We start from the raw sequence: 16,316 nt of genomic DNA, 5'->3' as shown, positions 1-16,316 counted from the left end.
ACGTTTCATGGGTAAGCCAGCTTTTGAAAATGTAATAAAACAAGCAGAATTGTTTAAATCCATCACCACAGCTGTTGTTTGTCTTGGTTTTAGATAATATAAAGGGTAAGGATATACATGAGTCAATATTAACATCCGAATCCGAATAATGAAGAATAAAAAAAAAATGTCGGCGAGCACGACAGCCTAAAAATGTCAGTGTCAAAACTGTTCGTACAAGAACAAGCACTGTTTTGATGCCGCACGTGAGATTAAATGATTCACGACACAGCCAGCTGGAGACTCGAACAGGAAGAATTGCCCCTTTATATTTCTCGGTCCGTTTATTTATCAAGACACAAAGCTGGGTAGGTTTACAAACAGAAGATATCATTGCTGTCACACACACACACACACAACATCGACGACGGCTGCTGGTGAGCACTGGTTAATTTCATTCCAGACACAGCTGAGCTAAGACTTTGTATTACATTGTTATGGTATAGTTTAGTTAAATTCATAGTTCTAACAAAAATAAATAAATAAATAAGGTCTTTATATTATTGATCAGAGATTGTATGAGTTGTTCGCTGTTTGATTTACTTGTCCGGGCTAACCGAGGCGGGGATGGTTCAGGTTCCGACCAATCATGGCGATCCTAAGCAAACCCCGCCTTTCGCACGAGCTAAGATGAATATATTGAACACACTTCCGGACTGTGAATAGACAATAGGGAGCGCTTAAGGTCGTGTGTGTCTAGTCAAATTATAAACAGACATCCTTTGTAAATGTTTGGCATTTGCACCTAAAAAATAACTGACTATGTGCTTGACCAGTTTCTCCATCGCCCTATGGCTTTTTATTTAAACGGCACGAGCAGCCTTCCTACTTCCATCTCCAATTTTCCAGCTCCACCTTAACAAACCGATGTCAGCTTTCATGCAGTTTTTTTGCATTGACGTCAACCGCATACAACACGATACAGAGGCTTTCTTCATATTTCGTATGCCCGAGTCAGAATATGGACAGGTAGCCAGACAGTGGTACCATTTTTAAAACAATCGGACTGCGAAAGCTGCTGATTTATCTCCCAGCATATTGAAGAAGACACTGTGTGCAAGGATAACCGCAACAAAGCCACCGGTAAATAAATGACACATTCATTCTTTCTATTGCTGCTGCTGCAGCAGCTGATAGCTGCTGTTTTTCAAAATAGATGGAGTGGGGGTTGGGGGTTCTACAGATCACATAAGGAGACTGATGTATGTATGCATAGAAACATCCTTCTGCCCAAAACAGATTACAGTGCAATACGTGTTCATCCGAAAAGATTGTGCATGTTTGTCAAGGAGCCACGAAGCCGTCGTGCTGATGTCAGCCAAGGTTTTAAAGCCAGAGCAGCAGAGCAGATTTTTAAGAGACAAGTCTGGGACGAACAGGACAAGTGCTTTACTCTGTTCAAAACGTGACAATTGTGTTTCCACATCTGCGTCAACATCCTGTGTAGGCTATCCCTCTTCTATATACAGTCTATGGTGTATCCTTTTATCAATTTGCATCTTTGTTTCATTGTATCCCCTTGGGCTTGAGAGCAGATTGTTCCTACATAGAGGGGCATGTGTGTTTTTGTGGTCTATTGTGTTTTGGAAAATGGGACCCAAAGCTAGACACCAGGCAGCTGTGGGGAAATTTGAGATGGTCTTCAGTGTGACAGACAGTGCATAGTATTTAGTTGGAAGAGTAGCCTACCTCTCACCAGATGACAACATAATTACGATGCTGATGACACTCTGTGTGTGACTGCAGGGACATGTGAAATCCTCTTTATCCCGATATGATAATATGTTGTGGTGTTTCAGCCTTGAGGGTTGTGTTTGTTGGACTTTAAACTGATCAATATTCTTCCCTAATAAGGCTGTGATCATGGTGGCGGCTTATTTGTTCTAATATGCTTGTGTTGTCACAAAGAAAACTCTATGTGCAAGCATGAACAATTAATTGAAAATGAAAAATAAAAAGTAAGAGCATCACTTAAGGTCAGGAATTTTCCACATCCCATTGAGGACATGCTAACTCAAATGGCAGGGTCATTGTGTGATTAGTAAGTATTATATTTATTTACACAGTCATGGGTGTTCTTAACACATTATCCATGTGGAAGCTCTCCTACAGAGGAGTTCGGAGTATGTTGGCTTTACACTTAAAGAACCAGCTAGCATCTGCTATCGTGCCTGTTTCTCTACCCTCTATAAGGTTTCCCAGCATAACATTCTGCATATTTGCACATAATATTGGTTCAACTAGTAGTTTTCCTTAGTACATCCTAAATATTCATCAGACAACAACTTTTGAGATGCCTCGTGACGATGGTTATGCAATGTTCTGAAGGGTGTTCTCCATCTAAGAGCAGGGCGGATGAGAGTACAAAGGAAGAGGCTAAGTCAGGCTACATCCTTCTCTCCTCCCACACTGCCAACCCCTGTCTTCAGCTGGGATGAGGTGGGGGGGTCACAGCAAATTCTGGTGCAATTAAAGTGACTAGTAGTTAGCAGTCATTGTCATTGGATAAATTGATTTCACTCCAGTCAATGTAATAACATCTTGCTTCTTAGTAATTGTACTGGGATTTCTGTCTTGCTGGTAGGCTTCTTGTCATAGCTGTCGGGAAGGGTATAACTATAGTAACAATAGGTACAATGATTGCTTTGGACACCTTTAATAACACCTGCATTCTAATGGATACACTAAGCCCTTTCAATTATTTCTAATGATAAAATACATATTTATGAGTAAATGACATTGGTGTTAACTGACTTTATAAAACGTGTTTTCTGCATGGTTTCAGTTGCCCAGAGTGCGGCCCAGGCAAGAGCCCGTGACCGTCGCATCAGGCACCATGATGGAAGGGGGCATGCAGCTGCTCAACCGCGATGGCCACAGCATCTCGCACAACTCAAAGCGCCACTACCACGACTCCTTCGTATCCATGAACAGGATGCGACAGCGCGCCTTGCTGTGTGACATAGTGCTCCATGTGTCCAACAAAGAGATCAAGGCACATAAAGTGGTGCTGGCATCCTGCAGCCCCTACTTCCACGCTATGTTTACCAGTAAGTTCAGTCCACAACTTTATTCCTATACACACCGCCTGTTTTTATTTGGCTTTGTGCTTTTATCTCTGAAATCCCTATGTTGCATGTCTCAGGCATCATTTTGCTGTTTCTCACAGTTACCACTTTCTTCCTGTCTGGGGCACAGGTGGTCAGATGAGGTCTTAGACTCTCATATTTCCCCCCGACACTAGACCTTTGTGAGGCTACAATGTGGCTCCAGACAATCAGTTTTCTGGCTCTGAGACTCAGCTGCTAGGCTTCCTTTTGTCTGACCCAGTTTCTTATCAGAACATGTTAACAGAATCTGCTGATCTTCGACGATCATCCGAACAGCAAAATCCCCCTTAAAATATTGTACTGGTATTTTCTTTTAACTAGCAGGAGATGAATCTTTTGCCTGTTGAGGCCTCTTGTAATACTGAGTTCTTCAGGAACACCCACGTACGGCAAGAGTGTATAGATTCAGGAATTTTGAAAACCCCCCATACGTAACTGATTAAAATGAACAGCACCAAATGAGCTATGCTGATATTTTGCAGCAGTACTCTATACATTAGGAGCAACCATTTTTCAGCAGTGAGTCAGTCTTAACAGTGATAAAATAGTACCACTGTCGTTGGTGTGCGTCCATGCAGATGAGATGTCAGAGAGCCGACAGACCCATGTGACTCTACATGACATCGACTCTCAGGCTTTGGAGCAGCTGGTCCAGTATGCCTACACAGCAGAGATTGTGGTCGGGGAGGGCAACGTGCAGGTAGGGACAAGATTGTGAAATGAGACTTTTTTTAACCCATTGATGACTATGGCAATCTAGGATGCATGTCCTTAATGCCTGAGGGTTTTCTGAAAAAATAGTACGAATTGTCAAGTCTACCAAAACCTTAATATCTAAGCCTGTGTAGCACATAGAAACATGAAATAAAATACATTTAAAAGTTAAGGTTCACAGGTTTAATTTAAACATGCTCCCTTAGCGCTTACAAACCAACAAATATTTCTAAAAATCGTCAAAATTATATGAATTAGAAAATTATTAAATATTGTTAATAAATAGATGCAATGTGTTGTGTGATTTTCGTCAGTAGTCTATAGTAGACCTTGATTCTGCGCACCAAACGCCACTAACTGTTCTGTCGCCGACATAGCTGGCGTATTTTTTTTATTATTTTGTTTTATTTTTTTATTTTTTATTTTTTAGATTGACATGATTTTCGGCAAACCACACAACTTTTGGGTGGTCACGTGGTCATAAAAAAATCAACAAAACCCACCTCATGTGTATTTGAACCAATGATAGTGCATTCTATGCTGGGAATGCCATGAAAATTAGATAAAGTAATAATGCTGCGCGACGCAGCATCAGGCAGGAGAGCCAATGTGGCATCGCGCAGCAGCCGTCATCAATGGGTTAAAAAGGAAACTGATCCCTATTCATCACTTCTAATGAAGCGGTGAAAAACACTCAAAGTGTATTTCTACCTCCTCCTAGACGTTGCTTCCGGCAGCCAGCCTTCTGCAGCTCAATGGGGTGAGGGACGCCTGCTGTAAGTTCCTCCTAAGCCAGCTGGACCCCTCCAACTGCCTGGGCATCCGAGGCTTCGCCGACACGCACTCCTGCAGCGACCTTCTCAAATCAGCACACAAGTACGTCCTGCAGCACTTTGTGGAGGTGTCCAAGACAGAGGAGTTCATGCTGCAGCCGCTCAAACAGGTAGGGGTGATGCTTTTTGTCTGTCTCCTGCTGAGTCTTCTGCCACCAGCTTTAAGAGAAAGAAGCAGATTTAATGGTGGCATATTCATGGTGGGAAATAAACAAGCGTTGGTAAATCTGTCTGTACTTGAAATTGCTTCCTCTGTTTGTGAGTCAGTCTCCTAATTTGCCCTGCCTGAGATGAAGCAGTGTTGTTAAAGTCAGTCACCATAGGGAGCTTGGAAAAGTAAAAGTATATATATATATATTTTTTAAATGTAGAAGCCGAGTAGACAAAATAAAGTCATGATCTAGACTGAGTAACTTAGATTTTTTTATTTAAAAAATATTTAAAATGTTGATCATTATAAATTCATATGAAAACATTATTGACTTTTATGTTGATAACTTTCTGTTTCAGTGTCTGTACTTGAATAATTAATATATTAAAAAGAAAATGCTCAAACACAAAGATCAACATGCAGTAACAATAAACTAATTAACACTGTTTACACACATTGAAGAGGGGCCAAAAGGGTGATGTTGTGTTTTTAAATTTGATTATGAAGAGTTCTCTACTTCCTCAGCTAGCTGCATCAATCACTGTCTCTTGTGGTTTGATCATACTTTATATGGCACGTCAACTTAGCCACACAATCACTTATTCATCAGCTGGGCCCAGCAGTGGCAGCACTGTGGTCCCTGTCCTGGCATTGCTAATCAGGCAAAGCGAGTGACATTTTCACAGCTGCTGTACTGTTTATAAAGGAAACTGTATTTGGTATTAACATTCAAATGGTGGAGTGTCGGAAAGTAGGCTGCTTATTATATTCCCAGACTAGTGGGATAAACTGCTGAAGTGCCTTTGAGCAAGGCCTCTGGCGCCTACCACTTCAGTGGAGCTGCTCACTGACCACAGTTGTGTGTAGTGGCTGCCTTGGTGTGAATATGTTTTAAGCAGGGCGTAAAGGTCCATGTTGGTGTCTCAATACAGGAGAGAACTGCATAATGGCTATGAAATGGCGTCTGTTTCAAATAAATGCCTGCTGAGCCACACCAGGTGTCAATGAATTAAAGCGGCTGTGAAAACCAAGTAACAAACAGCTGCCAGCATCACTTTCCCATTATCTTCTCTGAGTAATAATCTCCACAGCACTGATGAGATAGTGCTCTGTGAAAGTAAAACGCTAAGCCTTCTCTCTCTCTCTCTCTCTCTTTGTGGCCTTCAAAGCCCTGGAACTGATTATGCTGTGTCAATCCAACATTAACACATTAAGTTAAGCTGCATAAAGACACATTTAAAAAAGACAACATTATTTTCTTTGTTTATATTCATCTGACTATGGGTCATTTTGTCTGCAGCTGTTCTCAATCTGATAGAAATCTGCACATCTGACATTCTGGAATGTTTTTTACTTGCTGCTAAAGTACTCACAGAGACGTAAAATATGTTCTTTAAGATGATCCGTGGAGTAAGTAGCAGTCAGTCATGGCAGGGTTGTGACTTTTCAATACACAAGTATAAAGAGAGCAAAGGATTGCTGCATTCTAATCACCGTGTGGACCTCTAATGTGACTCATTGAGTGCATGCATAGGCAGGCAGGACTGCAGGGTGGGTGGGGCAGTCGCAGCAGCATTTTTTTGTGTGACTGTGGATTATTGGAGACTGTTCCTGGGAGGCTGCTAACTGTTACAGGCAAGACAGCAGCAGCAGCTGGCTGCTCTGGCCCCACCCAGGCCTGACAGCTTTGGGTTGATCTGGGAACAGTGCCAGCTAGCAACTCAGACTGCAGCACCCATATAGTGCCACAGACACGCAAGCCATGGCAACTTAAATATATACCACTGCACATATACAGACCTAAATATAACACACAAGCATTTACTTGTAAATTAAGTTGAAATGGTGCCTGCAATGATTTTGTTTGGCTTTATTTTGGACTGGTTGATTATATTTGATGAGTGTCATTTTGAAACTACTCTCACTAAACAGCGCTGCCCATCCCTTTTTTAAATATCAGTTTTGATAAAGTACAGCATATCTAGGTAGAGGAAAAGTGGCAGCAGTTCAGTAAACATATTCAGGTACAACATGCAGGAACTAATAGTCTTTGGCCAATTAAATTGACTTCCTGTGGGTTAACATGTTAGCTCAGGAAGCGTTCTCTCCAACATTCTCTTTTTTTCTTTTTCTGTAGTGATTGCTTCTGCAGGTGTATTTCTGATGGCCTCAGTTGAATCAAAGGAACTGCAACTTTTCATTTAAAAAGTTGCTCCTTGTGAATGATTATAGAAAATATCTGTCTGCTTTGTCGTCTCCACCCAGGTCCTGGATTTGATCTCCAGTGACAATCTCAATGTGCCATCTGAAGAAGAAGTGTACCGGGCTGTGTTGAGCTGGGTCAAACACGATATCGATGGACGCAGACAACATGTACCTTGGGTAAGACTTTATCTCACCTGAGAGGATTTCTCAGCACACAATGCTTTTGGTTCGACTGAACTCTGTTGACTGTATAAAACCAAAATCACATTCCCTCCATCCTTCCTCTTGACTCTTACTCACCATCCACCATCCCTTTGGCCTGACAGCTGATGAAGTGCGTGCGGCTGCCGCTGCTGAGGCGGGACTTTCTGATGAGCAACGTAGACACAGAGCTGCTGGTGCGTCACCACTCGGAGTGCAAGGACCTGCTGATCGAGGCCCTCAAGTACCATCTGATGCCCGAGCAGAGGGGTGTCCTCAGCAACAGCCGGACACGCCCGCGACGCTGTGAAGGCGCCAGCCCAGTACTCTTCGCCGTTGGTCAGTGTGCCCCTGAAGGTACCCACAAGGGTACACATCATTTACTTTTTGCTTCTGACATCACTCATAACGTGTGCAAATAGCATATCTCTCAACTTTAAAGAGATACAACTATTAATCTTATTATGAGGCCAGAACTTCAGTCTGGGATATTTATAGTATTGTCATATAAAAGTTGAAATGTTTCCCGGGTCTTAAGTTTATTTCATCCTTAAATACTTTCAAAGCATTCATGTCAAGGTATTTTGTCAAAATATTGTAATATGTAATCAAGTCAACAATGTTTTGGTGTTGTAGCCTTGCTTAGCGTCATGATTTTAAACTTAACCAGATAAATACAATACCAGTTTGGTCTTCAACCTAATAAATATTTCAGTTACAACATATTTGTTAATACAGTGTATCAAGATATAAATCTCCAAAATATATATATTCAAAAAAGCCATTAATGAACAACAATAAATACCTGCAACGGTTAAAATCATCCCAAGAACCTGCAACTTTGCGGAATTTCCTCTGAAATTATGACCTTCTTTAAATAATAATTCTCCTTTAAAAAAGAGAAAAGTTAGATAACTGCTTGTTGTCAAAGAATTGTTTTGAACCAATACTGTACAGGTGGTGGCAGCCTGTTTGCCATCCATGGAGACTGTGAGGCGTATGACACGAGGACAGACCGCTGGCACATGGTGGCATCCATGTCCACTCGGCGGGCACGGGTGGGCGTCGCAGCCATTGGAAACAGACTTTATGCTGTTGGAGGGTGAGTGATGAGAACTGTTGTTCCAGAATCATCTTTTACTCAGACATTATAAAACTAAACCTGACTTTTCTAAAGAGGCAGGCAGAAAATGAGTCATGGTCCTGAGTTATGGTTATGCAAAACACAAATGGCTTCGTTCTTGGGCCCCTGATCAGCTGTTATGATCTTTCCTTCATGCACAATCATCCACATTACAGGCCACTTCTATCATCAAAAAGCCTTTTTCAAGTCATTTATATCCACATCCCCTCAGGTATGATGGCACCTCAGACCTCGCAACCGTGGAGTCCTACGACCCCATCACTAACACCTGGCAACCTGAAGTTTCCATGGGAACAAGGCGAAGCTGTTTGGGCGTAGCAGTCCTGCACGGCCTGCTGTACGCAGCTGGAGGTTATGATGGAGCTTCCTGCCTAAATAGGTACACAGAGACATTTTGGTGATGAACGCTGAAGATCTTGATACTTTTAAGCTAGATCTGCTACATTGTTGTATTTTGTTACCGCTTTTTCTGTTTGTCTCAATGCTGTATTTCTAGACCAGGTCTCAGAGACATTTGATGTAAATTGGTCAGCATATCATCATTATGTTCAAATCTCCTCTTCCAGTGCAGAGCGCTACGACCCTCTGACCAGTACATGGACCTCGATCGCTGCCATGAGCACCCGTAGGAGATATGTCAGAGTAGCAACTCTTGGTAAGACCTTTCAGCAAACATTATATTATGAACCTTCCGCTTTACTGCATGTTTCGATTTCGATGTCTGCATTTTAATGTCTGAAAACAGGGAGTTGGACACTTGGTATTTGAATGATAATACTTACATTCTGAGTGTTTACTCCCTTTTCCCCTCCAGATGGCAGCTTGTATGCAGTGGGAGGCTATGACAGCTCATCACATCTCGCAACAGTGGAGAAATATGACCCCCAGGTAATCAGTATGCTGTTCAATGTATCATGAAAGTACCCCGTCTGTTGCCACGATCAACTGAATGTGGAGACAAAATCATACATGATGGATGAATCTCTGAACATGTGCCCAATGCTTACTTTTCTTGATTGATTGAACAGGGTAACGCATGGATAGCCATTGCCAACATGCTGAGTCGGCGCAGCAGTGCCGGGGTGGCCGTGCTGGACGGCATGCTGTATGTGGCAGGAGGCAATGACGGCACCAGTTGTCTGAACTCTGTGGAGCGGTTCAACCCAAAGACCAACACCTGGGAGGCAGTGGCCCCCATGAACATACGCAGGTTAGACTGCACCCACAATTCATATTAGTACAAACCGTAGATAGTATATACTATGGATGTATCATCCGTGCTGACCTCAGTTATTCACACGGCATCCAGTAATCCTGGTTTATGCGCGTCACCATCTTGTGAGATTTTTACTCCGCCTCACGTCGGGGGGAGGGAGATACGCCCATCTAGGTGACGTATACCTCCGAGGCGAGGGTGAGGGAATGTCACTCAAGAGATCGCGCCAATACATTTTAACCTCCAAAAGAATAAAAACTAGCCTGCTAGAAAAAAATTCACCCCCCTCAGTGTTGTCATGGAGATATGACCTGAACATACAGACTAGAATGTTTTTTTGGACCAGGCTGTAAATAGGTTTAATAAGACTTTGACTCAATTTTTCAAGTGAGTCAAAGAAAAATTGCTCAGTCCTGGTACTACCCCCAGTGGCCACTGGAAGGTACTACAATGTGTGTCACTTCCTTATTGGATGCTGGTAAAAATCACTGAGGTTGGGGCTTGGTACAAACAAAATGGTTACGTCCAGGTACAGTCAGCGACAAAGAAGCTTGTCTTTCAAAATGGTTTAATTTGAGGAGAGAAATGAAACAAGATTTATATAAACTGCAATGCAAACATGAGCTCTGCAGAGATAAATGAAATGAGACACAACTTTGTCAGCTGAGCCATCCGGATTGACCATTTCTACTATTCCAGCTTCACAGGTTCTACTCCCAGTAATGAAATACTGAAATGCAGTGGCCTCAAATGTATTCAATGCCCGGCCCTTCTTTGACCTCAGCTGGTCTTTATTTGAGAAACACTGGGGTATCTACAGACCTAGCCTACAATTTCCATTTTAAAATCTAAAGAAATGAACTGTAGCTGTACTCTTCAGGGAGAGGGATTAAGGGCATTGGGATGTCTTCCTTATTGCCTAAACCTTCTGATGGCCAGAAAACATTTACTGACCTATTTTCCACAATAGTAGGTTCTTTCTAAGTTCTAAGAGGATGAAACTTGTCCTGCGGGTGATTATAAGAGCATGCGTGCATGGACAGAGACACACTCACACTATTGTATTGATAAAAGATTGGCATCAGGGAGGGAGATTAAGAGAGGTATCAGTCTTTGATTTAAGGCCACACCAGAAGGTTCACTTGTTCCCTAAGGCCCCTAGACACAGACACATAGACTAACACTTTCTTGTGTTTGTGTCAGTCACACACTGTAGGGGCAGGCTAGGGAAACCTGACAACAGTTGACTGTGCTGCTCCATGAATAACCCATGTGTGTGTCAGCTGGCTTTGAGTGCTTTTCTTATCCAGTTGCCTAGGGGCTCCATTTACGCAGTCCAGAACATCACGTATGTTATTGAATGATCTGTCAATCTTCTATACCATTTTACACGTGCCATTGTGAAAATATTTTTAGATATTTATCTTGGACAAAATAATCTCACCAAATCATGAACCACAAGATGTAATAGTTTTTGGAGTACATCCTCTTCTTAATTGTCTCAAACCATTAACTTTACCACTGCCATTATCAATAATAAGCTTAAAGGGATTGTTCAGTATTTTTTAAGTGGGGTAATTTAGGGTGTGTTACCTTATGGAGATGGCGATCAGTGCGAGCAGTTTGATGTAGATTATTTTGTTGCGGGCTTTACTATGTTTTCAATTCATATCAATTATTTCCCATCTGTAAGCCACTCTAACTCACAATCTCTTTTGACATTCATAAGGTATTCAACACAGTCATTTATAGTGTTCATGCAGTGGGCTTGTACAGTGCGTTCCAAATTATTATGCAAATTATATTTTTCTCAGATTTTCCTAAATAGTCGATGCAAATGACAGTCAGTATACTTTTCAAGTCATCAAGCGTTAAAGTATGATTCAAATTTTGTTGAACAAACCTCCAAATGATAACGGTATTTTTTTCAAAAATAAAAAACTCAAAATGTACCGTTTATTATGCACAACAGAGTTTCAAAACATTTTATAGGTTGTAAAGAAATAAAAATGGTAATTTGTTGAATTTGCGGGATGTGAAGGTCATATTTAGTGAAATCAAAAGCTATTTCAATCAAAACCATCTTAACAGGCCAAGTTACATGTTAACATAGGACCCCTTCTTTGATATCACCTTCACAATTCTTGCATCCATTGAACTTGTGAGTTTTTGGAGAGTTTCTGCTTGAATATCTTTGCAGGATGTCAGAATAGCCTCCCATAGCTGCTGTTTTGATGTGAACTGCCTCCCAACCTCATAGATGTTTTGCTTGAGGATGCTCCAAAGGTTCTCAATAGGGTTGAGGTCAAGGGAAGATGGGGCCACACCATGAGGTTCTCTCCTTTTATGCCCATAGCAGCCAATGACACAGAGGTATTCTTTGCAGCATGAGATGGTGCATTGTCATGCATGAAGATGATTTTACTACGGAAGGCACTGTCCTTCTTTTTGTACCACGGAAGAAAGTGGTCAGTCAGAAACTAAACATACTTTGCCGAGGTCATTTTCACACCGTCAGGGACCCTAAAGGGGCCTACCAGCTCTCTCCCCTGATTCCGGCCCAAAACATGACTCCGCCACCTCCTTGCTGACGTCGCAGCCTTGTTGGGACATGGTGGCCATTCACCAACCATCCACTACTCCATCCATCTGGACCATCCATGGTTGCACGGCACTCATCAGTAAACAAGACTGTTTGAAAATGAGTCTTCATGTATTTCTGAGCCCACTGCAATCGTTTCTGCTTGTGAGAATTGTTTAGGGGTGGCCGAATAATAGGTTTATGCACAACTGCAAACCTCTGGAGGATCCTACACCTTGAGGTTCGCGGGACTCCAGAGGCACCAGCAGCTTCAAATACCTGTCTGCTGCTCTGTAACGGCATTTTAGCAGCTGCTCTCCTAATCCGATGAATATGTCTGGCAGAAACCTTCCTCATTATGCCTTTATCTGCACCAACCCGTCTGTGCTCTGAATCAGCCACAAATCTCTTCACAGTACGATGATCACGATTAAGTTTATGTGAAATATCTAATGTTTTCATACCTTATCCAAGGTATTGCACTATTTGACGCTTTCCGGCAGCAGAGAGATCCTTTTTCTTTCCCATATTGCTTGAAACATGTGGCCTTCTTAATAATGTGGAACGTCCTTCTTAAGTAGTTTTTCCTTTGATTGGGCTCACATGGCAAACTAATTATCACAGGTGTATGAGATTAATTTCAATGATCCAAGGTGCCCTGAGACACAATATCATACATGAGTTTAATTGAAAAACAAAAAATTTAAAGTTTATGACACTTCAATCCAATTTGCATAATAATTTGGAACACGGTGTATTGCAAACCTCACACTGCCTCCACTGTAAATTAATCCGTCATCAATCTAGACCTTGCTACTTTAAATAGAATGCATACATTGGAAATGAGCTCAAAGCTAAATCTGGTACAAAACATCTCTTCTCATTGTTTGAGTTGAATGTATTTTATACATGGTCCTAATCAATAAGTATCAAACAAACAAATCCTTTTTTTCTTTCTTCCAGGAGCACCCATGACCTCGTTGCAATGGATGGCTGGTTGTACGCAGTGGGAGGTAACGACGGCAGCTCCAGCCTCAACTCCATTGAGAAGTACAACCCGCGCAGCAACAAATGGGTGGCAGCTTCCTGCATGTTCACCCGGCGCAGTAGTGTGGGCGTGGCTGTGCTAGAGCTGCTCAACTTCCCACCGCCCTCCTCGCCCACGCTCTCGGTTTCATCCACCAGCCTTTGACACGGGGTCACCTCTCGGCTGACCTCAGCCTCTGCTGCTACAGCCCAGACTGGCTCTGGGAAGAGACGCAACTGCTCGGTTTGAGACGGGGAAGAGGAAGACAAAAAGGAGTGGAAAGGTAAAATGGATGGAGGGGGAGAAGAGACAGAAGAAATGTCTGGTTTGGTTAAGGTTCCTAGCTTGGTTAATATACAGTACTCTTTTGGAATTAGTGGCACTCTTGACAAGGTTTGACCAACCATAGATTCCAAAAAATTCACAACACAAGTGATTAATTTAAATATCTTGTCAAAAAAAAGTGAATGTGTAATTACCCTGTTATCTCAAAAGACATGTTCAACATATCTATAGATTTGTCTTGAATAATTAAGAAATGCCAGATTCCCAAAAGATCCACCAAGATTTCAAAAAATATATTTTTCATCGTGGTTGAACCAATCTGCATGCTTAACCAAGTTTGCCATTAATCCTGGACTGCACTGTGTTTGGTCTGGCTGCCTAAAACACTGTGCAGCTCCACCATACAGATACCAGCTCCCACTTTCTTCTAGAGTGCGAATGATGTTCCCAGATAAAGTTGTGTTAACACAGACCGATCTCTCCTCAAGCACCAACCACTCCAGTGTTTGACACACTCAACGTGAAACGTGGTGGACACTTAAATTCTGTCATGTGCAATGTAAATGTTTTAGGTTTGATGTTGTTGTCCTCCTGCAAGATTTTTCTTTTGATGTCTGTATTGTTATTTATTTAATTTTTTTTTGCAATAATGTACAAAAAAAAAGAACTGAATTATTTTACTTTTGGAATGTAGCTTTTTGACTGGTTATACCATGCATGTTTACACTTTGGCATTGACTCTGGACAGGAGTATAAAATGATGTAGTGCTGCTATGCCACACTAGGTGGCAGTAACAGGCAATATGATACACCCTTCCCACACTGCAAGAGAGCATGGACACCAACAGAACGGTTAGGCCCTTTGAACTGTAAACTAATTTGAATATTTTTTTTCTTTTTTATAAAAACAAAATAATTATGTTGAACTATATGTATTTATATAAATGTATCGGATCTATTATATTCTCTTTTAAAGTTGCTAAGAGAAGAAAACAGATAAGACTTATGCCTATTTAAGAGTGTTTTTATATATTTATTTAAATGTGTGATGTGCATATGGTTGATGAAAATGACAAAGAGAATGTCTAAGTGTGAGAGAGCCAGTTGTCCAGTTTGTGTGCATTTGGAGTTTCTCCTGGTTAAGAGGACTGATTGTTGCATTTGGATATGCAGCATTTCATTTACATTTGTTTCTTCACTGCCACACACATCATGAAACTGTACCTTATGTCCTCTACATTTGTGCAAAAGGCTTTAGTTGTTGGTCCACATAATGACCAGTCAATGTCAACTGTATGTTAAATTGGACATGGAGTTGTTATCCTTGGATACAAGGCCAGATTAAAATGACAATAAGCAACAAGTACTTGTTTACCTACATGAACCAACACTTGACACTAATGAGTAATGCTGTTGACACTTGGTGCTGTCATATTCCCATCCACACTCCATCAAGTGTGGTGTCTCGTTGTATTACATCATTGTTGAAATGGTTCTAACTATTCCAAAAAGGTTGAACTAGAAACAACTGTATAATTAACAAGAAATGTACTGGCTATAGAATGTGTGGTGGGTAATTTGGGAATGTCACTCCTGAACTTGCATTGTTAAATGGATCACTTTGAGTCTTTTGACTCAGTTCATACCGGAGTTCAGTCCGGTTCATGTGTAATGCAGTGATACCTTTCAAAACTTCTGAGAAGTTGCCTTTTTTTATCCAGTTTTGTTGATCTAAATTTAAACTACCTTATTTTTCCTTTGTTAGAGGGGACCCAGTAGAATAGGGGCTGTGATGGTTTTATGGAGATTCTGGTAATCTGTTAAGAGAAAGGCACACAAAACCACGCAAGAATTTGGCCTCCATTCTGCTGATCGAACTGTAAATAAAAAGATTGCTTATCTTCAATCCATTGGGGCAATTTCAATGTGACTGTAGCTTCTTTTTTTAAGTTTGTGTTTAATGTGGTGATAATTGTTTATTTATGATGTGTTTGTTATTTATGAAGAACTTTAAAATTATGAATTTTGCACTGTTGCGAAATGGAGCAATACACTGTGTAAAATATGTAATAAAAGATGTTTTCAGATGTGATATCTGTCCTGACAGGTTTGAACTCATGTACACACTGGGTGGGACATAATCTCATAAATATCCTTTAACTTAAAAGCAGCAGGTTTAATCCCCGCATCTGCAAAAGCATCTCCCTGTTCTCATTATGTGACTCTGGGTAAGAAGAGCAGCTACATGCCCAATAAAAACACACACACACACACACACACACACACACACACACACACACACACACACACACACACACACACACACACACACACTAAGGTAGTGTTGCTATCAGTGTTTGTTGCTAGGATCACTATTCACAGTTGCTTGGTACCTTCCCAACATACCCCTCTTTCATAGTGATCTAAGCTGACAGCTGAACACTCTCACTTTACCCTTCTTGACCTCAGTCACATGGCATTCACACCTGTGGCTGCATATGAGCACACTCAAACCTATGAACTCCTACTCTCCCGAAACACATACAAACACAAGCCAAGTATACAGCATGCAAAACATTTACAGTGGTAGAAAGAAGGCTACAACTCCACAGAGAGCTGGTTTAACACATAGATAGTAATAACAGCATATTATTTGGACACAGATGTGTCAGATGATTAAGGTTTGTAATGAAATCCGTCTAAAATAAATTTTCAGAGCTCTGAAAGAATAGTTTTGGAACATTTTGGAAAATATGCTCTTTTTCCAATTAGTGTTAAATGAGCAACAGACACTGGAAATAAGGGGAAAA

General features: G+C 41.3%; 1 protein-coding gene across 3 annotated transcripts; it reads left to right on the top strand.

Moving 5' to 3' along the window:
- The first annotated feature begins 222 nt into the window (after positions 1-222).
- klhl17 (kelch-like family member 17) lies at positions 223-14,480 on the top strand. 3 transcript variants are annotated; one of them, XR_013844951.1, is made up of 13 exons: positions 223-347; positions 2,825-3,089; positions 3,728-3,849; positions 4,585-4,806; positions 7,113-7,229; positions 7,379-7,592; positions 8,211-8,355; positions 8,609-8,776; positions 8,964-9,052; positions 9,212-9,285; positions 9,426-9,607; positions 13,158-13,504; positions 13,901-14,480. XR_013844951.1 is itself a non-coding variant. In XM_080031126.1 (12 exons), the coding sequence occupies exons 1-12, from the start codon at positions 237-239 to the stop codon at positions 13,384-13,386; spliced, it is 1,938 nt and encodes a 645-aa protein (XP_079887252.1). In that variant the 5' UTR covers positions 223-236; the 3' UTR covers positions 13,387-14,480. The 3 variants fall into 3 exon arrangements, 2 of the variants coding, with proteins under 2 accessions (XP_079887252.1, XP_079887253.1); XM_080031126.1 differs by having other exon boundaries at positions 13,158-14,480; XM_080031127.1 differs by lacking the exon at positions 223-347 and adding an exon at positions 989-1,122 and having other exon boundaries at positions 13,158-14,480.
- The last annotated feature ends 1,836 nt before the right edge of the window (positions 14,481-16,316 follow it).

The sequence above is a fragment of the Ammodytes marinus genome (assembly GCF_949987685.1).
Source record: "Ammodytes marinus genome assembly, chromosome: 7".
NCBI lineage: Eukaryota > Metazoa > Chordata > Actinopteri > Uranoscopiformes > Ammodytidae > Ammodytes > Ammodytes marinus.
Note: the sequence above shows the minus strand (reverse complement) of the source record. Positions and strands in the feature narration are given on the sequence as shown.